The sequence below is a fragment of the Eschrichtius robustus genome, chromosome 2 (assembly GCF_028021215.1).
Source record: "Eschrichtius robustus isolate mEscRob2 chromosome 2, mEscRob2.pri, whole genome shotgun sequence".
NCBI classification, from domain to species: domain Eukaryota; kingdom Metazoa; phylum Chordata; class Mammalia; order Artiodactyla; family Eschrichtiidae; genus Eschrichtius; species Eschrichtius robustus.
This window is the reverse complement of record NC_090825.1, coordinates 29,616,163-29,641,063: the sequence shown is the minus strand read 5'-3', so window position 1 is coordinate 29,641,063 and position 24,901 is coordinate 29,616,163. Positions and strand designations below refer to the sequence as shown.

General features: G+C 36.3%; 1 protein-coding gene across 2 annotated transcripts in view; it reads left to right on the top strand.

Moving 5' to 3' along the window:
* Window positions 1–24,901, top strand: part of NADK2 (NAD kinase 2, mitochondrial) — a 43,880-nt gene that overhangs the window by 3,109 nt on the left and 15,870 nt on the right. For both annotated transcript variants that reach the window (XM_068532363.1, XM_068532361.1), the window contains exons 2-6: window positions 12,057–12,145; window positions 13,035–13,123; window positions 13,995–14,076; window positions 18,830–18,913; window positions 20,714–20,850. In XM_068532363.1, the coding sequence (XP_068388464.1) occupies window positions 12,057–12,145; window positions 13,035–13,123; window positions 13,995–14,076; window positions 18,830–18,913; window positions 20,714–20,850 (481 nt within the window). The remainder of the gene's footprint in view (window positions 1–12,056; window positions 12,146–13,034; window positions 13,124–13,994; window positions 14,077–18,829; window positions 18,914–20,713; window positions 20,851–24,901) is intronic.

Genomic DNA, 24,901 nt, shown 5'->3' with positions numbered 1-24,901 from the left:
CAAGTCTTACAACCCCAGAAGCAACCCCCTTTAATGGTTTCCATTTTTAGTTTTTTTTAAAAAATTAGTTTCCTAATGGGATAGAATAATTTCATTTAGTCGTGCCTCTATTATTGGCTTACATTCTTCCTAGTGATTGTCTTCTTAGCAGATTTGGGAGTTGCTGTGCCTTGGATTTTGTTTCCCTTACTCAGTTTCCTGAAAACACTGGTGTAGCTTAGGTTGTAGTTCTTGGGTAGATAATATTTTTGCCACATGTGCAATGAGTGTAGTGTATGCAATATGAGTATTTATCAAATTAAAGAACATGATCTGGAGTACTGCCAGAGAGCCTTCTAACAGAGCCTCACTCCTTTCAAATCTTCCAGACACAGGAACCAGAATGGTCTATCCAAAGTGAACATCTGGCCCCTTTACTCCTCTGCTTAGAACCCCTCAGAAGCTCCCTATAACCTATAGAGTCACCCAGGGAATTCGTTAGAATGCAGGTACCTGAACCTTATTCTCATCCCCCTCAATATAAAGATTCAGTTTGTGGAGAACTCCCAGACTCTGCCTCTCTGAACCATACCCTTAAGGTTGCTGATGCTTTGTCCAGGGCTTTGCATTTTTAACAAGCTCTCCATGTTTGCAAGTGGTCCCCAGATCAGACTTTGAGAAACAGTATTGCAGGTGAACCTTTATTATCCTTAGTGTGCTAAAACAAGGCCTTTCATGAATTTACTCCTGTCCACCTGTTGAGCTTCATTTCTAATCAGTTCTTGTCTAGAACTTCATTTTCCATTGATTTCAGACTGCTTTAATTTCCATTAGATGTTGTGCTTATTTAATTACTTATGGATCAGTAGCACATTAAAATGGTTCAAAATGTAAACGATACGGAAGAGTATGCAATGAAAAGTCTTTTTCTTATTCCTGTCACCGGGCACTCAGTTTTTGTCCCTGGAAGTAACCAATGTTAATCAATTTCTTGTGTTTCCTTCCAGAAATAATATATACATTCAAATCAACAGGGTGAAATATTCTTTTTCTTTATCCCATCCCTTTTTACTCAGTGATAACATATTATTTAAGCTATTCTGCACCTTGTTCTTTTTTTAATAGTATGTATATAGTACTTATTGTGTGCAGATGCTTTAGTTTATTAAAATACACTGTGTAATGAATAATATTTGTGTTAATGAATCAAACTCTAAAATACTTAAAAGTGGACTTGCTGAGTCAGGAAGTATGTGGATTTGAAATTTTAATAGGTATTGCCAAATTGCTTCCCTTAGAGGCTGTGCCAGTGTATACCTTCACCAGCAATATATGAAGGTGCTTGTTTTTTCATAAACAGTTTAGCATATTTTGGGGTCTTTGCCAACCTGGTAGGTGAAAAATGGTATTTCAGGGTAGTTTGATTTGCATCCATCACTGTCTTTACCTTTGTAGCCCCTTTTGCTCTGAATGCTCCTCCATCCTTTAGCCAATTCCTGTTCTTGCTGTGAGGTGAAGCTTACACATTACTCTCACAGGAAGCCGTCCTTGGTAACCTTGCTGGGCCTCTCTCTGGCCACCAAGCTTATGTTAGGTATTCTTCACTGTATTTTCATAATACATATGTTTTTGAGCTTTCCATTTTAGTATATTATCTGTGGTTATTTTCTTCTCTGGAGTTGAGGACAAGGACTGTATCTTACTCATCATCCTCTCTGCCTTTCCATCCCCACTAGGTAAAGGTGGTGAAATGTTGCTGAATTTTAAAAAAACATTTTTAGTTCTTTTCACCCTGAGGCTGCCAGTCCAGGGCCTTATTTCCGGCTGTCAGGCTTCCAAAAGATGTTAGTTGCTAAAAACTGAAGGCAGAGATTACTGATGTGAGTGCCCTGAAAGAGGTTTCATGGTTAAATATGTTTGATAAACATGAGCCTAAACAAAAGATGATTTTTATTTGACCATGAAATTTTTTTTGGGGGGGTGCCTAAAATGTTTTTAATTCTGTGGAACACAACTTGGCAAATAGAGGCTTAAGGTATACTCCCGTAAATATTTGCAGTTAAATAGGAGACTCATAAAGATGTAAAAGGATTGAATATCACAGTAGCTGGAATTCACCGTTAACAGAATCATTGACCAATATGTTTTAGAGCCCTGATTTTCAACCTACACTATGTATCAGGCTTACCTGGGGGAGCCTGTAGCCAGCCATGAAGTTGTAAGTAACATAATTTTTTTTTACTGTGATCAGTTTTTCTATATTTTTAATTATGTGACTTAAGCTCTAAGTTAAGATATTATGCACATTAATATCTTCTCAGCTAGTAAAGTATAAGTTGACTTTATTTTAATATTGTTTTGTGTCTTTAAAAAGTTACATCAGTAATATATTCTTTAGAATGTCTATTTTTTAGAAATTTTCTTTTCTTATTCACTATTGGTTTTGAAATTTATCTATGTTGATATATGTTAATTCATTTTAATTGCTGTATAGTATTCCATTGTTTGGATAATTAGGTTGTTTCCAGTTTTTCCACTATTTAAAAAAAATGCTGCAATTAAACATACAAATAATTTTTCCATAAGCATTGAATAACTCCCTGATTCCCACTGTTCTCATGAGCACTTGGTAGACTTTAACATTTTTGCCAATGTGATGAGGGTGAAATTGTATCTTTTAATTTTAAGATACTTAAAGAATAAGGAAGAATTTATAGGTGAAGGGGAGAGAACAGTACTAGTAAGACAGTGGGAAAGGTCATCTTTTTGCCAGTAAAAAGAACTCAAACATTGGTGACTTTAATTCACAGTCAGAAAAATCTTACATCATGATGTACTCATATTTGAAATAGAAGATAGCATGAAGCAGTTTACCCCTGTTACATGTAGTATAGTTTATTTTCTCTTTAATAATAATGCTGGTTGTGATCACTGGGTTGGTATGGTACCCATTCTAAGGGCAATTTGAAAATCATTGCTCAAGAGGAAGTATTATTGAGGCTAAACAGGTAAGTGGGCCTTATAAAGTTGTTAAATGCCATGGTTTTATCTCCTAGTGGTTTTCAGTCTTACCACAACCCTTGCTCAGCCCTACTCTCTTCCCCACAGGAGTGGAGGGATGGGTCAGCTTTTCTGAGACATCACCATTCTGGGACTAGTATGAAAGCAGGCTTCTGGTGGGAGTGGTTAGATGATGAGGGGAATAGGAAATACTTTTTAAGGAAGAAACTCATTTAGAAATTCCAGAGGCAAGCTATTGCATGAGACCAGATAAGAGTTGATGTTGCCCAGAACTCAAGCAGTGGCAGCATGAATGTAAAGGACAGATTGGAGAAACAGTTTACAGGTGTAATTATTGGACTTCACCATTGGCTGGCTGTGGAGATTGAGTGTGAAGGGAGAATTAAAGGTGACACCTGGGGTTTACTTTGTTGACTAGGTAAATGGAAGTATTATTGACTGTTATATGGGATTAAGAACAGCAAATTAGAAAGGGGAATATATAATCAGATTTAGATGGTTTTGGGGAGAGGTACTTGATCTACCTGTGGGTGAATATAAAGGTAGGCATTTGAAAATTTGAGCCTGTAGCTCAAGAAACAAGCTTGCCCTAACAGTTTAATTTCATAGGTACTGGTGTATACTTGGTAGATCAAGTCCCTAGAGTGGGGAGATAACGAAAATGAAGTGGGAACGAATAAGCAAGCCAAGGAAGGTACCTTGAGCAATCCCAACATGTACGGGAGTAGGTAAACAGAATTAAGGGGAGTGCAGAAGTAGGAATAAAACAATGGGGAAAGTAAGGGTGAGAGTCTGAGATAAAGAATAAATGGAATAGAAATGATCCAAGATAAATACCAAATATAGCTGAAGAAATATTCAGGGTTCCCTGCACCTGGCCTGATCATACTAGGTAAGTAGTTTACTCTAGCTGTCAATTAGGTACCACTGATCCTTTTAAGGCAATTTTGAATGGTGCTTGGTGTACCATTTAGTTAAGTGTGTTCTTCTAAGAGTGCTTAAATTATGCCTAGTGAGTTTACATACCAAACTGTCATTGTCTCACAAGTTGGTTTTCTTCCCTTACTGGAGTACAAAATAGTAATGCTCATCTGACTAGTAAAACAAGTTTAAAAAATTTGTATTTGTAATAGATTCAGTTTTGGTCAAGTAAAAATGTCTGTGATACTTTAATAAAAGTGTTTGGACCGTTTAGAAGATAGCATGACTATCACCTCTGACCTTAAGGTGTGGTGAATTTCTGTCCCTTCAGAATCCTCTTTTTTTTCCTTTCATGCTGTGTTGTGTTTTAACCTCTGAGCCGCATGGGGAGAAGTGATCTTGGCTTTTGGAGATATTATAAGAAAATTCTATTGCTAATACTGAGTGTGTCTGTCTGTAGAGCTTTTAGATTCACACTGCTTTTTCGAAGTATCCTAGTGAATAATCATAAAAAAAAGTTTTTTTTTTCTAATGCCGATAGGAACTAACAAGCTTTTGGGGAAAAAAAGGAAGAAAATATTAAGAACTTTGTTACTAATACCTAAGGTGTAGCATTGCAGAATTGAGAATGTATTCTAAATTTCAGTAATTTCTCTAATCTCTTAATTGTAAGACATTTTACAGAGAATTCACGTGTTCTTGTTTTTGTCTGATTGAAGTATGTTTTTAAATCTTTGAAGTGTTGTTATTTTCTGAGGGGGTAGCTAGAAATTCTTACTAGCCTTTGAATATTAAAAAAAGCTTTAAAAAAAAATATGAGCCAGTTGAATAGTGATTTAAGACTTTCTAATTGATGCTTTTTATTAGTGATTTTTAAAAATGCCTTATCTCTTAGCTGCCTAGTTAGCCAGTACATGTTAATGCAGCTTGCTAGCCCAACCAGCTAGATTGTTTATGAAAATAATTAATGAAAGAACTTGTATTCTCTAAATAAATGTATTGAGCATGAGTTGTTAAAGAATTAGTTCACAAGAAGAAATGTGAGTGGGAATAAGAATTTATGAAGTGACATTTCTGCTCCAATATTAAGTATTGTAATGCTAAATGAACTTTGTCTTTAGATTTGGAACTTCAGTGTTGCTAGCAAAACATATTAAAATCGTGGAAAACTTAGTTTTCTATTAGTTCTCTATAATGTTTCCCCCGCAAATTCAGACCTCCTTCACCATGTCAAACTGAAGTTTCATAAAACTCAGCTGCTGAGTAATCTTAATTTTCTGGAGTTTTCTGAGAGCCAGGAAGTAAGCACCAAAGCTCCTGAACCACCAGATTAGAATTAATAGTACCGATATGTAGGATTTATGTTCTTTATTCCTGGGTACATGTTCTATATTGTCCAAGCCAAAAATGGGAACATAAGATAAAAATCTGGACAGTGAATTGAACTCTGAAGGCCAGTTACCCTTAAGTTTTATTTATAGCAGGTTAGAAGCAGTAAATTTGATGAAAATATTTTAATAGACTTTTCTACCTTTGAATGAGTTCTCACTGTCTGTGAGTTTTCAGTGCTGCATTTAATGCATTTGATTGAGCTCAGCTAATGTTTACCTGAACACAGTAGTAGGCACTCACATATCTGAATGAATAAATTTAATTTTTTAGATCTTAATTTCTAGCTATTCAGTGTTTACTCTTGAAATGGCTTCATGAGAGGTAATTATTGTAAAAAAACATTATAGTGTGGTAACTAATCTGCTAGAAAATCAGGGGCTTGATATTGAGCAGGTTAGTTTGAGATGCCTGTTAGATATCCAGAGAAAGATGTCAGAGACGCAGTTGGGTACCTTCACCTGGAGCCCTAAAGATAGGCCAGGATTAGAGATTGCAATTAGGAGTCATCAGCATCAGCATACAAGATCTCTTTTAAAGCCTTGAAACTAGAGGTCCCCAGGGAGAGAGCAGAGAAGACAATCACTGCGATCCATATTTACTGAAAGGTGGTTAGTTAATCTATGGTTGGGTAATGGAAGTAATAATCTGAATATTAATGCTATGTTCATCCATATTCAGAAATGATACTCTTAGGGTAGTTTTTCAACCCTGATTTTCATTGATTTGTTGATCAAAGTAAATGAACGATATCTAATTATTACCTTGCTTGCTGCTTTCCTTTAGAGAAAATATTCTTAACATTGGTTTGCTCTGTCTAAATATAATGAGGTTTATATCTAGGCATTAAACTGTTGTACAGGCTGTCTCATTTAGTATATATGAGTTAACATCTGTGGATTAATTTTTTTTTTCTGTGTGTGGAATTCAGTTTATTTTTTTTTCCCTTTAAAAAATTTTTATTGACGTATAGTTGATTTACAGTGTTGTGTTAGTTTCAGGTGTACAGCTAAGTGATTCAGTTTTATATATATATATATATATATATATATATATATATATATATATATATATACACACGCACATATATTTATATACATATATATATATATATATATATATATAAATCGTTTTTAGATTCTTTTCCATTATAGGTTATTACAAGAGATTTTGAGTATAGTTCCCAGTGCTGTACAGTAGGTCCTTGTTGGTTATCTATTTTAGATATAGTATTGTGTATATTTTAATTCCAACCTCCTAATTTATCCCTCCCCACGCCTTTCCCCTTTGGTAACTATAAGTTTGTCTTCTACGTCTGTGAGTCTATTTCCATTTTGTAAATAAGTTCACTTGTATCATTTTTATTTTAGATTCCACATATAAGTGATATCATATATTTGTCTTTGTCTGACTTAGTTCACTTAGTATGATAATCTCTAGGTCCATCCATGTTGCTGCAAATGGCATTATTTCATTCTTTTTTATGGCTGAGTAATCTTCCACTGTGTATATATACCACATCTTCCTTATCCATTCATCTGTTGATGGACACTTAGGTTGCTTCCATGTCTTGGCTACTGTGGATAGTGCTGCTATGAACATTGGGGTGCATTTGTCTTTTCAAATTATAGTTTTCTCTGGATATATGTCCAGGAGTGGGATTGCTGGTTCATGTGATAACTCTATTTTTAGTTTTTTAAGGAACCTCCATACCGTTCTCTATAGTGGCTGCACCAATTTACGTTCCCACCAACAGTGTAGGAGGATTCCCTTTTCTCCACACCCTCTCCAGCATTTATTATTTGTAGATGGACTGATTTTCAAATAGCCAAATGTGTCCTCAGCTCCTCTTCTGAAAAACATATGTTTCCCTGTAGATTATAGAGTGAGGACAACACTATTTTAAAAGTCTTAACCCATTATTCATAAACAAGATTGGGAAGGTAGGTATCAAAATATTAACACTAATTATCCCAAGGTAATAAGATTATATGTAGTTTTAACTTTTTATGAATGTATCTTCCATGTTGTATTGTTTTTATAACCTTTTTAAAAAGAAAAATACATATTATTAAAAATACTATCTAAAAATTGGTTTTACTTTATAATTCGGTAAGTAATGATTTAAAACAAAAGAATATATTTAAGATTGTATTTTGGACAGGTACTTGAAAAACAGATTTTGTATCATAAAGAGGCAAGGCGTAAGGGAATTTGGAAAAGGAAAGAAAACATGCTTTTTTTTTCCTTCCAGTTTTATTGAGATGTAATTAATACACAGCACTGAATAAGTTTAAGGTGTACAGCATAATGATTTGACATACATACATCATGAAATGATTATCACAGTAAGTTTAGTGAACATCTGTCATCTCATATAAACATAAAATTAAGGAAATAGAAAATTTTTTTTTCTTGTGATGAGACCTCTTAGGATTTGCTCTCTTTCATATATAACATAGAGCAGTGCTAATTATAATTACCATGTTGTCCATTACATCTCTAATACTTATTTATCTTAAAACTTTGTACCTTTTGATTGCCTTCATCCAACTCCACGTCCCTCCATCCCCTGCTTCTAGTAACCACAAATCTTACCTCTTTTTCTATGAGTGAGTTTGTTTTTGAAGTATAATTGATCTACAACGCTATGTTAGTTCCTGTTACAGAACATAGTGATTGGTATTTCTGTACATTTCAAAATGGTCACCACATGATCATTTCATTCCTGTGACCCATTTATTTTGCAACTGTAAGTTTGTACCTATTAATCTCCCTCACCTATTCTTTCCTTCCCCCACCCCTCTCCCCTCTGGCAATCACCTGTTTGTTCTCTGTATCTATAACTGTTTCTGTTTTGTTATGTTTGTTCTTTTTTTTTTTTTGATACCGCATATAAGTAAAATCGTATAGTATTTGTCTTTCTCTGTCTGACTTAATTGGGTTAGCATAATAATACCCTCTAGGTTCATCCATGCTGTCGCAAATGGCAAGATTTCATTCTTTTTTTTTTTCAAGGCTGGGTAGTATTCCATTGTGTATATATAGGCAGCATAGATATGGGCCTTATTTTTGTATCCATTCAGCCACTCTGTGTCTTTTGATTGGAGCATTTAGTCCATTTACATTTAAAATAATTATGGATAGGTGTGTACTTACTGCCATTTTGTTAATTTTGGGGGGTTATTTTGTAGTTCTTTTTTATTCCTTCTTTTCCTTTGTGATTTGATGACTGTCTTTAGTATTATCTTTGGATTCCTTTCCTTTTTGTGCATGTGAATCTATTGTTGATTTTTGGTTTGTGTTTACTGTGAGGTTTATATCTTGCAGTCTATATATACATGTGCCTATTTTAAGTTCAAACTCATTTTTGCTCCTTCCTCTCATGTTTACTGTTGGGCATCATGTTTTACATCTTTTTGCATATCTCTTACCTACTTATTGTGGATATAGATGATTTTACTATTTTTGTCTTTTAACCTTTTTACTAGCTTTGTACGTGGTTGATTTACTACTTTTACTGTATATTTGCTTTTACCAATGAGCTTTTTCCTTTTGTAATTTTCATATTTCTAGTTGTGGCCTTTTTTTCCTCCTCTGCTTTGAGAAGTCCCTTTAACATTTGTTGTAAAACTGTCTTAGAGGTGCTGGATTCTTTTAGCTTTTGCTTGTCTGTAAAACTTTTGATCTCTCCATCAAATCTGAATGAAAGCCGTCCTGTGTAGAGTATTTTTGGTTGTGGGTTTTCCCTTTCTTAACTTTAAATATATCATGCCACTCCCTTCTGGCCCACAGAGTATCTGCTGAAAAGTCAGCTGATAGCCTTATGGGAGTTCCCTTGTTTGTAACTTGTTGTTTTTCCTTTGCTGCTTTTAATATTCTCTCTTTATCTTTAATTTTTGCCATTTTAATTACAGTGTGTCTTGGTGTGGTCCTCTTTGGGTTAATCCTATTTGGGACTCTCTGTGCTTCCTGGACCTGGATGTCTGTCCTTTCCCATGTTAGGGAAGTTTTCAGCTGTTATGTCTACAAATATATTCTCTGCCCCTTTCTCTCTCTTTTCCTTCTGGGACCCGTATAATGTGAATGTTAGTATGCTTGATGTTGTCCCAGAGGTCTCTTAAACTATCCTCATTTCTTTTTATTTTTTTTTTCCCTTTTTCTGTTCAGCTTCAGTGATTTCCACTACTATATCTTTCATCTTTCTGATCCATTCCTTTATGTCATCTAATATAATGTTGATTCCTTCTAGTGTATTTTTCATTTCAGTTATTGTGTTCTTCTCTGTTCGGTTCATCTTTATATTTTCTAACTCTTTGTTAAAAACTTCTAACTTCTCACCCTTTTCATTTCATCTTCTCCAGAGTTCTTTGAACAACTTTATGATCATTACCTTGATCTCTTTATCAGGTTTAGATTGCCTATCTCCACTTCACTTAGTTCTTCTGGGGTTTTATCTTGTTCATTTATTCGGTACGTATTCCTCTGTTGCTTCGTTGTTCCTAATTTGCTGTTTTTATTTCTATGTATTTGGTAGGTTGGTTATGTTTTTCCAACCTGGGAGAAGCAGCCTTTTTTAGGAGATGTCCTTTGCATGCCAGCAGCACACTCTGCTCTGGTCACCAGACCTGTGTGCTCTAGGGGTGCCCCCTGCGTGGGCTGCATGGGCCCTCCTGTGATGGGCTAACTACTGTGGGTGGTCTGGAAGGCGTGGCTGGCCCCAGGTCTGGTTGGTTGTCAGGCCCTGCCTTGCGTGGTGGCTGCCAGCTGCTGTTGGGTGGGGCTGGGTCACGAGGCTGCTGGCTGTGGGGCCCTGGGGCTCCTTGCGTTGGTGGGCAGAGCTGGGTTCTGGAGTAGGTGGTTACGGGGCCAGGGGCCCCGGGTCTAGTCTCGGCCTGCCGATGGGTAGGGCTGGTTCTCGACATGACTGGCTGTGGGGTTGGGGGTGTCTCAAAGCTGGTAGGAGGGGCCGGATCCTGGGGCAGTTGGTTGAGAGGCCCAAGGTGCCCCAGAGCTGGTGTTGGTGCACTGGTGGGTGGGGCTGGGGTCAAGAGGATCCCCAGGCTGGTGCCTTCCCACTGGTGGGTGAGGCCAGGTCCTGGGGTTAGTGCCATCCCACTGGTGGATGCAGGCGGTCCTGGAGTCTCTGGCTGCAGGGCCCTGGAGGTCTTGGAGTCGGTATTTCAGCCCACCGGTGGCCAGGGCCAGGGCCCAGGGGGTCCTGGGACTGGTGCCTACCCTCTGGTGGGTGAGGCTGGCCCCCAGACTGTTGCAGCCCCACTGGTGGGCAGAGCCGGGTCCTGGGGTCTCTGGTTGCAGGGCCCCGGGGGTCCCAGGGCTAGTGTGAGCATACTGGTGTGTGGGCTGGGTCTTGGGCCCTCTGGTGGACAGGGCTGGGTCCTGGGGTATCTGTGGCCTCGGGGTCTTAAGGCAGCAGACCTGTGGGTTCACATCCTGGCAGTAAAAAGCTAGAAGGAGGATTCCAAAATGGTGCTTGCCATTGCCAGCATCCTCGTGGTAGAACAAGCTTCCCAAAATGACTGTCACCAGTCTGTGTCCCCAGGGTGAGCTCTAGTTGCCTCTTGTCTCTTCAGGAGCCTCTCCAGGATCAGCAGATGGGTCTGACCCAGGCTTTTTTCAAATTACTGCTTCTGCCCTGGGTCCTGGAGCGTGTGAGATTTTGTGTGTGCCCTTTAGGAGTGGAGTCTCTATTCCCCAAAGCCCCGGCTCTCCTGAAAGTAAGCCCTGCTGGCCTTCAAAGCCAAATGTTCTGGGGACTCGTCTTCCCAATGCAGAGCCACTGGGCTGGAGAGCCAGTGTGGGGCTCCAACCCCTTGCTCCTTGGGAGGAGCCTCCGCAATTGTAAATTATTTCCCCCCGTTTGTGGGTTGCCCACCCAGGGGTATGGGTATTGACTATACTGCATCTCTGAACCTCTTACCTGTCTCGTTGTGGTTCTCTTTTATATCCTCAGTTGTAGATGATCTTTTCTGCTAGTCTTCTGGTTTTTTTCTTGAATAGTTTCTCTGTAAGTAGTTGTAATTTTGTTGTATGCGGAAAATAACATGCTTTTTAATTCTAGCATTCACTCTAGTGGACATATTTCCTACTTGATGATTAAATGGATGTTTCTAAACTTCTCTCTCAACATTTTAATTTATGGATTATTTAGAAGACATGTACTTTAAAAGAATATTAATGATAAGATAGTGACATTATAAAATATTCTAAATGACTAGGAAAAATAATCCTTGAAGGCTGTATGTCTTTATATGTAAAAGTTATCCATTCTCAAGCAGCTAACAAGCCATTTTTTTGGATTGTGTAAATTCCAAATAGAGTTCATAAATCTGAATACAAGAGAGCTGAAAATCCAAGTAGAACAAAGGTCATCTAACTGCCTTCTAAAATACTAGTTCATCTATGGTCTTCAGTAGCCATGTGCAGTATGTTAAAAATCCATTCAGGAAAAAAAAGCACTCAAGCTATAAAACATGAGATTTTTGAGATCCCGTTGACCACATGATTCAGGAAACTTACTGCTGTATTTGGTATTAAAACCAAGTTATGATTTTCTGGAACCAGACTTTCTAATTAAGTTTATACTTGTAGGTTTCACAGATAGTCATTAAAATGTATCTTCAAAAAAAAAAAAACCCATTCTGTTTTATATAGGGCTTTTTAAAGAAATATAATATGTAATATATATTATGTAATAAGGCAAAACTTGTTTTATTTTGATATAGCTTGCATTGAAAGGCTCTAGCTACAGTGGACTGCTTGAACGACATCATATTCACACCAAAAATGTAGAGCACATTCTTGATAGTTTACGGTAAGTCTGCGGGATCAGGTCTTGAGTGGGACTTGCAATTTTTATTTTTACTAGCAGCTAATACTTAGACTTTTAGTAAAGATGGCCATTATAGAATCATTTTAAGAAAATTATATCATGGCTAATGGACCTGATATTATAGTGTTTTTAAGGAAATTTTTATTGTACTCTGAAAATTTCACAGATTTTCAGTTATTATTTGGTCTGCCCAAGAAGTGCCTTTTCTACAAAGAGTTAATTTTGTACACAGCAGGCTTCAACTGTAGTGCAGTGTTTTATTTCTTAAACAGAATAGTGGATTATGTAGGTGTTCATTATAATAGTCTTTGAATGTCTAAAAATTATAAGTACAGAAACTTCAGTTAATTAGGGGCTAAATGAGTCAGCAAATAAGTTTCTGTGTATGCAAGAGAATCAGTGTGAGAACACACAAATTAGAAAGTATTTTAATCACTTTCAGTGTCTGGCACTCAATATTTGTTGAATTTAAAATAACAGCTATTCACTTTTATAATTTAAAAAATTGTCTCTTGAGGTGTTAGTCTTCTAGGCCGTTTTGTATTAATGAATTTTAGCATCAGAAAGAGTAGAGAAAAGGAAATGCAATTGTAACTAATCAATATTGCTATTCGTCAAGGACTTTAAGAGATGTTTTTAAAGCACATGGCGATTTGGGATAGTTTATTCATATGCTTCCTATAGTTAATAGTTAATTGGTTGTTGTGGTTAAGTGAAAATGAAGCTGACCTTACAAAGCTAAACATAAATTTGTTTATAAAACAAACTTGTTTATTTATTTTAAATCTCTATTGTAATAATCTGCCTCTCAAAAAACATACTCCTTTATGTTAGTGGAAATTTTATACACGCTTTACTTTTTTTATCTTAGGAATGAGGGGATTGAGGTTCGTCTCGTAAAGAGGAGAGAATATGATGAAGAAACTGTTCGATGGGCAGATGCTGTCATAGCTGCAGGAGGTAATAGTTTTGCAGAGGTAAAGGTGCTGGAATATGGAAATGCTCTTTAATAATCATATTGCCAAATACCCTGTGGTCTAGCTGTGATGAAGCTTTCAGAGTCCTACCATAAGACAAATTTTTGGATTTTTAAGATCAGGTTTTAAAAGATGTGCTTTATACAACATTTTACTTTTCTAGTGAACGATGTTACTGTGAGGTTCTGTGCATGTATTTCTGTGTGTATATTTAAAGTGTGTATTTAACTTTAAGTATGATTCAAAGGATTCTTTATAACTATTTTGGTTTAGTTATGGCAGTCTTTAAAAAAAAGTTGAGTTTAAGAATTTAATGAGATTAGATAAATTCCATCCCTCTTTGGCCCCAATATACTTACACTTACACTTGTTTTTTCCTGAGCTTTATTATTATGTTAGTGACTAAACTTTTACATTTTTTTTGGAGAGAAAAATCCAAAGCTGGACACTTTTGTTGGATGTATTCTCATCAAAATAATTTATGAATTGGGACTGATGTTATGCGAGAGGGAAAGAGGATTGGTTAATAGAAGTGATAGGGTTAGAATAACGGTTCCCAGCTGGAGGCTACTGCTGGCATCCAGTGGGTGGCCAGGGATACTGCTCGCCACGCTGCAAAGTTCAGGACAGCCCTCACAACAAAGAATTATCTGGCCTGAAGTGTCCATCTTGCCACTGTTGAGAAATTCTGGATTAGAGTGGCAGAGATAATACAGAGGGATAGTGGGTAGAAAGGAGTAGACTGTGGCAGCCAACAGGATGGGGTACCAGTGGGATTATTAAAAGAACTAGTGTTCAAAATGTTGTTAAAAACTAGTTTTGTAACAAGTCTGGTTATGTCTTATGTCCTTTAGGTGATGGCACAATGCTTTTGGCAGCAAGTAAAGTCTTGGACAGACTTAAACCAGTTATTGGAGTAAACACTGACCCAGAACGGTAAGGAAAAACTTTTTTGTGCTTTGCTTTGCATAGTACCTATTTATGATAAATCTTAAATTTGGAAGCTCCTTATCCTGTTGGTACAGGGTGTTTTCTATGGTGCATGCTGTGTAAGTGGAAACATCACCGTTCCTGGCTATCGTGAATGTTAGAACCATGTTCCAAAATCATTTCAGTGATGAAATTTAGGCATGTAGAATTGATCTCTACCTTTAGTAGATTTCTCTTCTTTGTCGTTATTTTCAAGGACATTGCTCTCTTCTTTAGCTTAGGCATGAGAAATATACGCGTTTAGCTGGCGTTGGTGGCAGAAAATTATGATATGGGATGGACAAGTTCTCACATTTGACTTCCCGGGTAGTTTGGGAGTAATATCTGTGGGAGAATAGACTTGAGCCCTTGACCCGGGTGAGTACTGGTGACTTCGGTGTTGCTGGATGGCTGAGTTAATGATGTCCCATCTTCTGCCCTTCCTTCTGGCTCTCATCTACATTCCTGAATACGCCTCCACTGATTTCCTGGGTGACTTCGTTGACTTAATAGATAGACCCAACCCTATTATCACTTTTTTTTCCTTTCCTAAGCTTCACTGACATTTATCCTCATTCTGTTCCAGCCACCCACAGCCATGATCATACTTGGACTTTGTCATCACCTAGAATTTCCCCACCTCTCAAATCACTCTGACCATAGCTGCCTACCTTAATAGCAGTCCTACTTCCTCAATTCTAGTAAATCTGCCCTTTGACTTTCAGTGTGTTGATCCCCTCTATTTTTTTTTCTTAATTCTCCCTTACTTCATTCACTTTCCTGACAAATTTCTTTAATATTTTGTACCATTATGTTTCTGCTCAATCATGGGTGAGTCTTTTCTACTCCTCTCTGTGCTGTCTCCAGAATAACTGATGAACATCTGTCGTTTTAACTTAGATGCTGGTGACTCCAGAATCTGTATATCCAACACTGATCTTGCTTCTACTCTTACCCTATAGTCTCTTCTCCCCACTGCAGCCACAGTGATTGTTTTATAAAAGTTTGATATATTATGTGACCTCTGCTCAAAGTCTTACTGTGGTTCCCCATCAAACTCAGAATAAAATCTAATTTTTACTATGACTGGGGTGACCAACTCATCCTCATCCTGGTTTGCTTCGGACTGTCTCAGTTTAACACCGACAGTCCTATGTCCTGGGAAAATTGTAAGTCTCAGGCAAACTGGGACAGTTGGTCCCCTTCACTGTGACATTCAAGACTCTACATTATCTGGCCCCTGACTATTCTGTGTCCTTATGTCCTATCATTTTCCCTTTCTTCATGCTATTCTAGCCATACTGGCCTCCACTTGCATGTATCCGGTGGCATTAAAAATGTAACATGTCTACAGATGAACTTATCTCCTTCCCCCCACCCATACTTGATAAATGGAATCATAATGGGTGCTGAAGCTGTGATGACCCATCCCTCACCGCCTTCCCTCACTCCCTTCGTCGTATTGGTCTAGGGATTTAGTTCTAAGTTTTAGGGATCTTACCTTTGAGTCCATCTCTTGCCCTCCTCACTGTATTTAAACATAGCTTTATAGTTTGGGGTTTAAATTACTGTAGTAACTTCCAGTCTTGCTCTTTCCAACCCATTCTTTATACTTTGCCTTAATAGTCTTTCCAAAGTACAAATTTGATTGTATCCACTCCTTAATTAAAGTCTTTCAGGGTTTCCTTATGACCTTCAGGTTATATTGCACATTCCGTAGCATTGTATATATGATCTTTCACCATCTGTTGCCTATCTGCTTTTCTAGTTTCATCTATCCTCATTTACCTGTAGGCACTATACATTCTTCAGCTTAAAAAAAAGACTGATGCCTCTCTAGGAACATTCTAGGATCCTTCCTAAAGTCTGTTCTTTGGGGTTTTTTTAATTGTATTTTTTTCACAGTTTTATTGAGATATAATTGACATACAGCACTGTATAAGTTTAAGGTGTACAGCATAATGACTTGACTTACATGTGTTGTGAAATGATTACCACAATAAGTTTAGTTAACATCTGTCAACTCATGTAGCTGAAAAAAAAAAAAAAAAAAAAAGGAGGGGAAAGTTTTTTTTCCTTATGATGAGAACTCTTAGGATCTACTCTTTTAATAACTTTCAAATGTACCGTACACCAGTGTTAACTATAGCCATCATGTGGTACATTACTTCCCCAGTACTTACTTATCTTATAGATGGAAGTTTATACCTTTTGACCACCTTCATTCAGTCCCCTCTCCCCTAACCTCTGAAGGTTGTTCTTAAGTGCAGTGTAATGTATGAGCATCCTAATGTCATGATTGAAGGCTCACATATGGGAGTTTTTGCTCTGGTGAGGAGCTTTGTTGATATCAAGAAAGAGTTTGAAAGAGTAAGTGAAAGAGTTCTCCAGATGTCCATGTGCTTTTCATGCCTTTGTTTGTGCTTTTGCCTAGTGTGCCCTTACGACACTTAATCAATTGTGTAGTTCTTTTTCATTCAAGACTGGTACCTCTCCTGGGCTCTGACTATGATTCCTTGCACAGAGAGCACTTATCTCTTCATATTATTTTCTGCTTGATTGTTTGTCTCTTCCATGAGACTATAAATTCCTTGAGTATAGGACTTAATTTCTCTATTGCTAGCATTTTAATTGCCTTTAGTATTTGTGCACGTGTATTTTAGAACTTTGCAATGACATATTTTTACATCATTAAAGTAAGAGATTCTTTAGTGATCATATTTTATACAGTTTGTTGAAATATATTTTCCTTTAAAAGCTGGCTTAATACTCATTAGCCTGTGGGGATTTTGAAACTGGTAAGCAACAGGTGTTGCTTCTCTAATTTCTGCCTAAAATGATGTGTTCTAGAAGTCCTCTGGTTTTTCTTTTTGCCTCCAGGCAGAAATGAATTAAGCACCTGGCTTGTTCCATAATTCAGGTTGCCTAAATTCTTTTTCTTAAGCACTGAGGTGTCTCACAATCCTTAAATAAGCCCAGAAGTTAATGTTCAACTTAAGTTTCTTCTTTTCTGTAGTAGTTGTCAAATGCAGCATAACAAATCATCCCAAAACTTAGAGGCTTAAAACAATAATAATCATTTATTATCTCTCATGGTTTCTGTGTGTCAGGAATCCAGGAAGAGCTTGGCCGGGTGGTTTTAACTTGGGATCTCTCATGAGGTTATAGTCAGATGTCAGCTGGGGCTGCAGGCATCCGAAGGTTTGACTTGGGTTGGAGGATCTACTTCTAAGATGGCTCACTTGTGGACTCATCTAAATTAAATATACAATTTCGGTTTTCTCTTTTGTATTCTGTACTCACTCTACTGACCCCTGTAAATAATTATGACATTTAAATGCTTAATGATCAAAATGGGATGGAGGGCATGTGATAGCCAACCTCCAAGGTAGCCTCTTAGTATTTACACCTTTATGTGGTTCCCTTCCCACTTCTGTATTCAATCAGGGCCGGCCTGTGGGACCAATAGAATATGGAATAACGTGTGTGAATTCCAAGGCTAGGTCATAAATGGTATTGCAACTTCTGTATTGGTCTCTTGGATTGCTCATTCTGGAGTAAGTCGGCCACCGTGATGTGAGGATACCAGAGCCGCCCTGTGGGGAGGCTCACGTGGAGAGACTTGAGGCCTCTTGCCAACAGCTAGCACCAGTGAGTAAGCCACAATGAAAGTGAATCCTCCAGGTCAGGTCTAGATTCTTCTCTCTAGAGTGTTTTAGACCTGCAGTTGACCTCCATAGGTATTCTATCAAATGTTGATTATCTTTTATAATCTTAGCACTGTAGAGAAGTATTGCAGCAAATATAAAAATTTTAAAAATTTAGTCCCCTGCCTAAGTTTCTTAACCACAATGTTGACCCTCTCAGATAAATTGATTAGTCACAACTTTGTAAAAGCCTTTTTCTCTGCTCTTCACATTTATGTTAATTTACAGTTATTATTAAGGGTTTGTTTTGCCAGGCCTACTCTCAACATTTCCTTCAAGATTGAAGCATCATATAAATGATGATGATTGAAATTTCTGGACACCTTTCCTCACATTAGGTGCCATATCCTCTCATCTTCCTGTATCAACCTATAGGCAATCTTAACACTTTGTAATTTGCAATTTTAAAAAAAATTTGTCTTCTACGTAAAGCTGTTAACTCCTTGAAGGAGCTCATCCTTATATATTTTCTGAATAAATGAAGGGTTACATTAGATTAAGCTGTGAGTTCTCTTTTGGTTAAGAGAACATCTTAAATACATTTAAAAGGGATTTATGGTTCAAAAAACTTTCACATAAATAGTTTGATTCCTCAGAATAACCTTTTAGATTAGTGGTTTTATGGCCCTTTTAGAGATGAGGAAGCTGATGCTAAAGTGACTTGCCCAAAGTTATAGTTAAATAATTTAAAGGTAAGATGCAAATACCACTATAACATTAGATAATTTTACAGGGAAATCAATCAGTGGCAAATTCGCTGTTATTTTTAGTTTTACTGTAATGTGGAAACTTAAGTTGTATTATGGCATTAAACCTGGATTTAAAGTACTATTTCTATTTGGTCTTTTTTTTTGTTCTTGTTGAAAGTATAGACAATTTGTGGCAAAATGAATTATAGAAGTAGAAATTCAAAAAATTTCATATCTGATTTTTGTAGTTTAGTGATACCTTTTGAATTAAGTACTTTTTTTTCTTCTTCCCTGTACACCACGCAAATTCCTTTTAAAATAAAGGTCTGAGGGTCATTTATGTCTTCCTGTTCGATACACGCATTCCTTCCCAGAAGCCTTACAGAAGTTCTACCGTGGTGAGTTCAGGTAGGAATTTCTTACTATTGCTCTATCATTATCTTATTAAGATAATATTATTATTATTATTATATAATCATATTATTATTGTGTGCCATTAAAAATGCTGTTAAACAGAACAAATTAGATAATATTTGGATTAGTCCATAGTTGTAACAGTAGCCATAAAAAATAATACATTAGCTGAGTCACAACCACCTCTAACTTCCCTTTTTCCAGCCCGACTGGAACTGTATGGAGAAACCCTGCCAAGTGCCACTTGGCCTGTAATGTAATTGCAATTAGAGGTTTTTCTCCTTCAGTGAGATAGAGGCCATTTCTCTACTTTAACCTCGTTACATGTTTTTAGCAGTTTGGTAGAAAGATGATTAAAACTGTTGGTGAAAAATTAAATGTTCAAATTCTCTGAGATTTTATTTTTTTTATCCTCATCTCCCGTCCAGAATGACTGAGGGTTAGATTTACTCTAACCATGCTGAGATTCCTGGTATCTCTGTCTTACATGTTAGGTATTTCTTAAGCAGTGGAGATGTTTTTTCATATTTCTTTCACTTAATTTGTTCAGTGGTCAGACTGCCCTGAAAAGAGAAGGGTGGAAGGAGGAGCTGAGTTGAGGTTGGCCGATTAATTAGAGAGAGCCAAGTTGGACTACTTTTCTTTCCCTGACTTAGCCTAGATTTTATAGTTTGAGAAAACTTTTTTCTCTAGGTATTTGTGAAATTGTATTAAATCTTCTTGACTTCTGGAATCATTTTTTTTTAATTTATTTATTTTATTTATCTTTGGCTGTGTTGGGTCTTCATTGCTGCGCGCGGGCTTTCTCTAGTTGCAGCGAGCGGGGGCTACTCTTCGTTGCGGTGCGTGGGCTTCTCATTGCGGTGGCTTCTCTTGTTGCGGAGCACGGCCTCTAGGCGTGCGGGCTTCAGTAGTTGCAGCATGCAGGCTCAGTAGTTGTGACACGCGGTCTCTAGAGCACAGGCTCAGTAGTTGCAGCGCACAGGCTTAGTTGCTCCACGGCATGAGGAATATTCCTGGACCAGGGCTCGAACCCGTGTCCCCTGCATTGGCAGGCGGATTCTTAACCACTGCACACCAGGGAAGTCCCTGGAATCATTTTTTTTAGTAACAATTCCAGTTTCTAGTCATTTCAGAAGTTTAGCACCTTCACAAATGACTAATATACTCCAAGTAGGAGTATATTTTTGTATACTTACCTAGTAGAATCTGTCCCATTGGCTTTTTCATATGTTAGTTTTTGATTTTGAAATTAAACCTGATTCTTGTTTTCTTTACTTTTACCAAAAAGTCATTTAAGTTTTAGGTGTAATCTTAAGTGTTATAATATTTGTTATTGATCTCTTATTGTAAAAAACAGAAAAACATTATTACAGAATTTCAGGGAAGGGATTTTTTTTATCTAATCTGACCACCTTAACATAATAGTGTTTTAATTTCAGAATGCTTTCTTTTTTATATATGTGTTATACTTTTTGATGAGCAAAACACAACTATTAGCTAAGTATATAGGATTTAATGAATACTTGATAAAGAGTTTGACTTTAATTCAAGTTATTTGGGAGGTTTTATACAAATACATTAGATATTTCCATTACAGTAGAAAAGAGAAATAAACATCTAAATCTGTCTTTGATCAGGAACCTGTGGGTTTTAGGTGTTTCTGGTATAATAAATCCATGGAATAACTAGTTTTTCAATATGAATTTTTTAATTTGGAGAAATTATAATGTCTAATCCTTTGTTTAATTTATTCTATTTTAATATAATTTGCTTTTCCTTCACTCTTCTAAGATGGTTATGGAGGCAGCGAATCAGGTTATACCTTGAAGGGACTGGCATCAACCCTGTTCCTGTGGACCTTCACGAACAGCAGCTAAGTTTGAATCAGCATAGTAGAGCCTTCAACATTGAGAGAGTTCATGACGAAAGTAGGTAGATTGGGAATTAAGTGTGTTTGGGGCAATATGTAATTTATAGTTCCTTTGATCTCCAATTTCTAGAAGTAATAATTTATAATTAACTTATTTGGGGATTTCGGTGCCACTGACAACACTTAAGGAAGTGCAGTGAACTGCTTGAGTTGTAAAATTTATTATGATTAGATTCTGAAATAACAAATATAGCATATTTCCATGTGAAATTTTTTCTAGGGTGGGTTTGAAAACTCACTGATTAGGGAAGGACTATAAAATGTCCAAGAGGATAGTTAATACTTAGGGAAAGATTCTTGGCCTTAATCTTTGAAATGTCAGAAAGAAAAAAGAAAGTGGTAGAAAGAAAATGAACTAATCTGTGGAAGATTTCATAATAATTATACATTTATATATTTACATTTAATTATATTTCCCATGGTTCTAGTTATTGATTAGAATCTTTTTGTTAGGAAATTTTCGCATCCCAGCTTTAAGATTTGCATTTCAAATACTTGTGTAAGATGCTAAGAGAATATTAGCATAATGTGATATGCAGGTTTTTTGTTGTGTTAAGATGAATGCTCAGTTTTGAGCTAATTTGTGGATTATAATTTAGCGATATTTTCCCACTTTTTCCAGTAACTGTAAGACTTTTATGATGCAAGAAGATCCCAAGAGATATCCTAAATGTCTGTGGACTGTATTAAAGGGTATTTTTTCCTCCTGCATTTCATTTCTTGGCTAAACTTATCAGCCAAAGCTATCTTTACATATCTGCTTTCTGTCTTTGTTTCTGTCTTTTCATGGTATCTTGATGTTTACTTATGTTTATTTTTTTTTCAGAGTTTTTCATGGTGATTTATAGCTTTATAGGTTAACATGTTCCTAAACTGAGTTAATGCCATGTTTAAAAGATGCTTCTTCTTCCCCGGGAAAAAAAAATCATTTGATTTTTTGAAAGTTTTTAAGTAATTATTTTAAAAATCTAGACATCTTTCAAGTAATTCATAAGCATATGATTTCTTATTATCATTTTTGAAATATTGCAGTAAATATTAAGATTAAAAAAATTTTTTTTAAGATATTAAAATCTTAGCTAGAAATTTTACTTTATACCTCACCAAAAGAAGTTATTGCTGTCTCCAAAAGATGTTCAGGATTTGGTTTTTTTCACCAACAGCATTATAGGAAAGAAGTAGATTGGTATTTAAAGATTCATTGCTCAGATTCCTATCTCAGATTCACTGTTTTTAGTTTATAAGCTAAATTAATATATCATATATGAAACAAAATTACATATTAACTTAGTAATATTCAGGATGTTCCTATCTCATTAGTGTTAGTTCTAGAAAAAGAACAGAAAATGTTCAAAATAAAATATATATAAGAAAATTTCTCAAAACTTAGGCACCAGTTTTTGAATGTAAGGACCCACAAAGTACTTAATATAGTCAGTGGTAAGAGGTCCCACACCAAGGTATGTCAGAATACTAGGGATAAAGCAAACCTCTTGCAAGCTTCCAGAAAGGAAGTGATGGTGGTGTTGGTGGTGATTGTTGTCGGAACAGGTTATTTGATATATAAAGAATCTGGAATCAGAGTAGTTTCAGATTTCTCAATAATAACCCTGGAAATTACTTTACTTATATTAATTATTAATATTGTTATTAGCAATTATATAACATTTACAATGTCTAGGCACTATTTTAGTGGGCTTGTTAGAGGGTTTTTTGGGTTTTTTTTTTTTTTTATAAAAGAGCTTTATTTTCTGAGAAAAATTTAGAAGGATTTCAAGGTATAACTCATATTTGCTATTTAAATTCTCTTCAAGTTGGCAGGGAACATTTCCTAGGAAGCTGCCATTTGGGATTTTTGAATATAGGAGTAGGTTTGAGATTGTAAATATACCACCATGTTTGATCCCTGATCGCTTTCTAATTTAGAACAAAAGATTACAGAGAAAAACAATCCTAGTTGTTTTTTTTTAAACAGCTTGCAAAAGGGATGATATAACTTTTAAGCAAATAAAATTTTCTATCTAGTGTTATCTATCCTTAACTAGGTTATATTTGTATACAAGTTAATGAAGAAGAATTCATTTTTATTACCTTTATACCTTCAAGGGAAGGTAGGGTTGATTTATTAGTTATTTTTTTAAAAACTTTTAATCACATAAACTAGTAACTTCCTTATTTGCAAGCCTGGTTGTATTAATTCGGATAAGTGAATTGATTTGATAAACAATCCCATAATCTCAGTGGCTTAACATACTGTAGGTCTATTTAGAGCTCAGCTCACTGTCCAAGGGGTGTTCAGGCAACCTCTGAACAATGGCTCCTACCATCTTCTAAGGCCTCTGAGTCTTCTGTTGGGTCCTCTGTAGCTTGTGGGGAGAAGAAGACAGTGAGAGCATGGAGGATGCTTAGGGAAGTTTTAGGAGCCAGGCCTTTTCACTACTTTTGCTCATATTCTATTGGCTATTACTAGTCCCATGGGTATACCCAATGCGAGTAGACCTGGAAACATAGTCTAACAGTCTGACAGTGTGAGGGAATTGCACAGGGTTGCAGCCTCTGTCACTAGTATAACAATTCTATACTTAAAAATACAAATTAATAATTAATTTTGTAATGCATTCTCTTGGATAGAAAATTGTTAATTGGTATTGAGTCCATCTTATCATGTCCTGTTGAAGCAAGTTGTAAATGAACAGTTCATGATTAGATATTGTTTGGTAGTCAATTAGCATGAAAGAAAATATAAGCAGAATTAAGATGATTAATGAGACTCGAAGCAATTTTATGTTTTCTCTTCTTTGATAAAAGATTTCAAGTGAAATTCAGCAAGCACACATAATAAAAGTGCAATACAGAAAGGAAAATTAGGATGAGGAAAAACGGGTATAGAGATTAAAAAGTCAAGACCATATAAAATAAAAATATATGGTTACAGTTTGATGGTGAGATTTCAGATTTATTAGTAATATTTAGTGAGTACTTACTGTTAGTTGAGCATTTGCAGAAAATCTGTGGGGAGATGTAAAACATTCCATTAGTGATTTACCCTATGCAAAGAAAAATAATTTAAACAATAAATTTTAACTTTTTACATTGGTAAAACTTGTCAGATATGAAAATGTGAATATTATCTAGTACCAAATTAAGAGTTTCAAAAGTTAGGTTTTGCAGTCTGAAGTACAATCAAATTTGATTAAACACAGCAAATTTTCTATATACCTTTTTGTGTCACGTTCTTTCTACTATATTAATGAGATTTAGCTGATAATGTTAACCCATTACATAATTTAGTCAAATAAGTTTTCAAAGGTTCCTTGATATTGTAACAACAGCTTATAATTGAAAGAATAGTTGGGCCACTTTAGGCAGTTATAATCCAAAAGATATGAGGTACATGTAATTAACATTCAATAAATATAAACAAATAGGCTACAAGTCAGAGGAGAATAATAGATTGGTGGTTGTGTTGGTGACAGTGGTGGAAAGTTTTATTAGTGTATTAAGTGTCTAATGTGTATTAGATATCTATACACATTACCCCGAAACATAGAATCTTAAAACGTAACAAATTACCCCAGAATTGAGCATCTTAAAACAAAATATTTATGATTTCACAGAGATTGTGAAGGTCAAGAATCCAAGAGTGGCTTAGCTTGTTAGTTTGAGTTTAGGGTCTCTCAGGAGGTGACAGTTAAGCTGTTGGCCGGGACAGCAGTATCTGAAGACAAGACTGTACTGGAAGATATGCGTCACAACTCGTCACATGGCTGTTAGCTTCAGTTCCTCACTACGTTGGCTTCTCCATTGGACTGCTTATGAAATATCTTCCCCCAGAGCAAGTGATCTGAGAGCGAGTGACCAAGGTAGAAGCCAGGGTGTCTTTTTTAACCAAAGCACAGAAGTGACGTACCGTCACTTCTGCCATATGTTGGTCACATAGACTAATCCTGGTGTGATGTGAGAGGGAGGGTTGTACAAGAATGTGAATACCAGGAGGCAGGAATCACTGGGGACCATCTTAGAGGCTAGCTGCTGCCACAGCTGAGGTG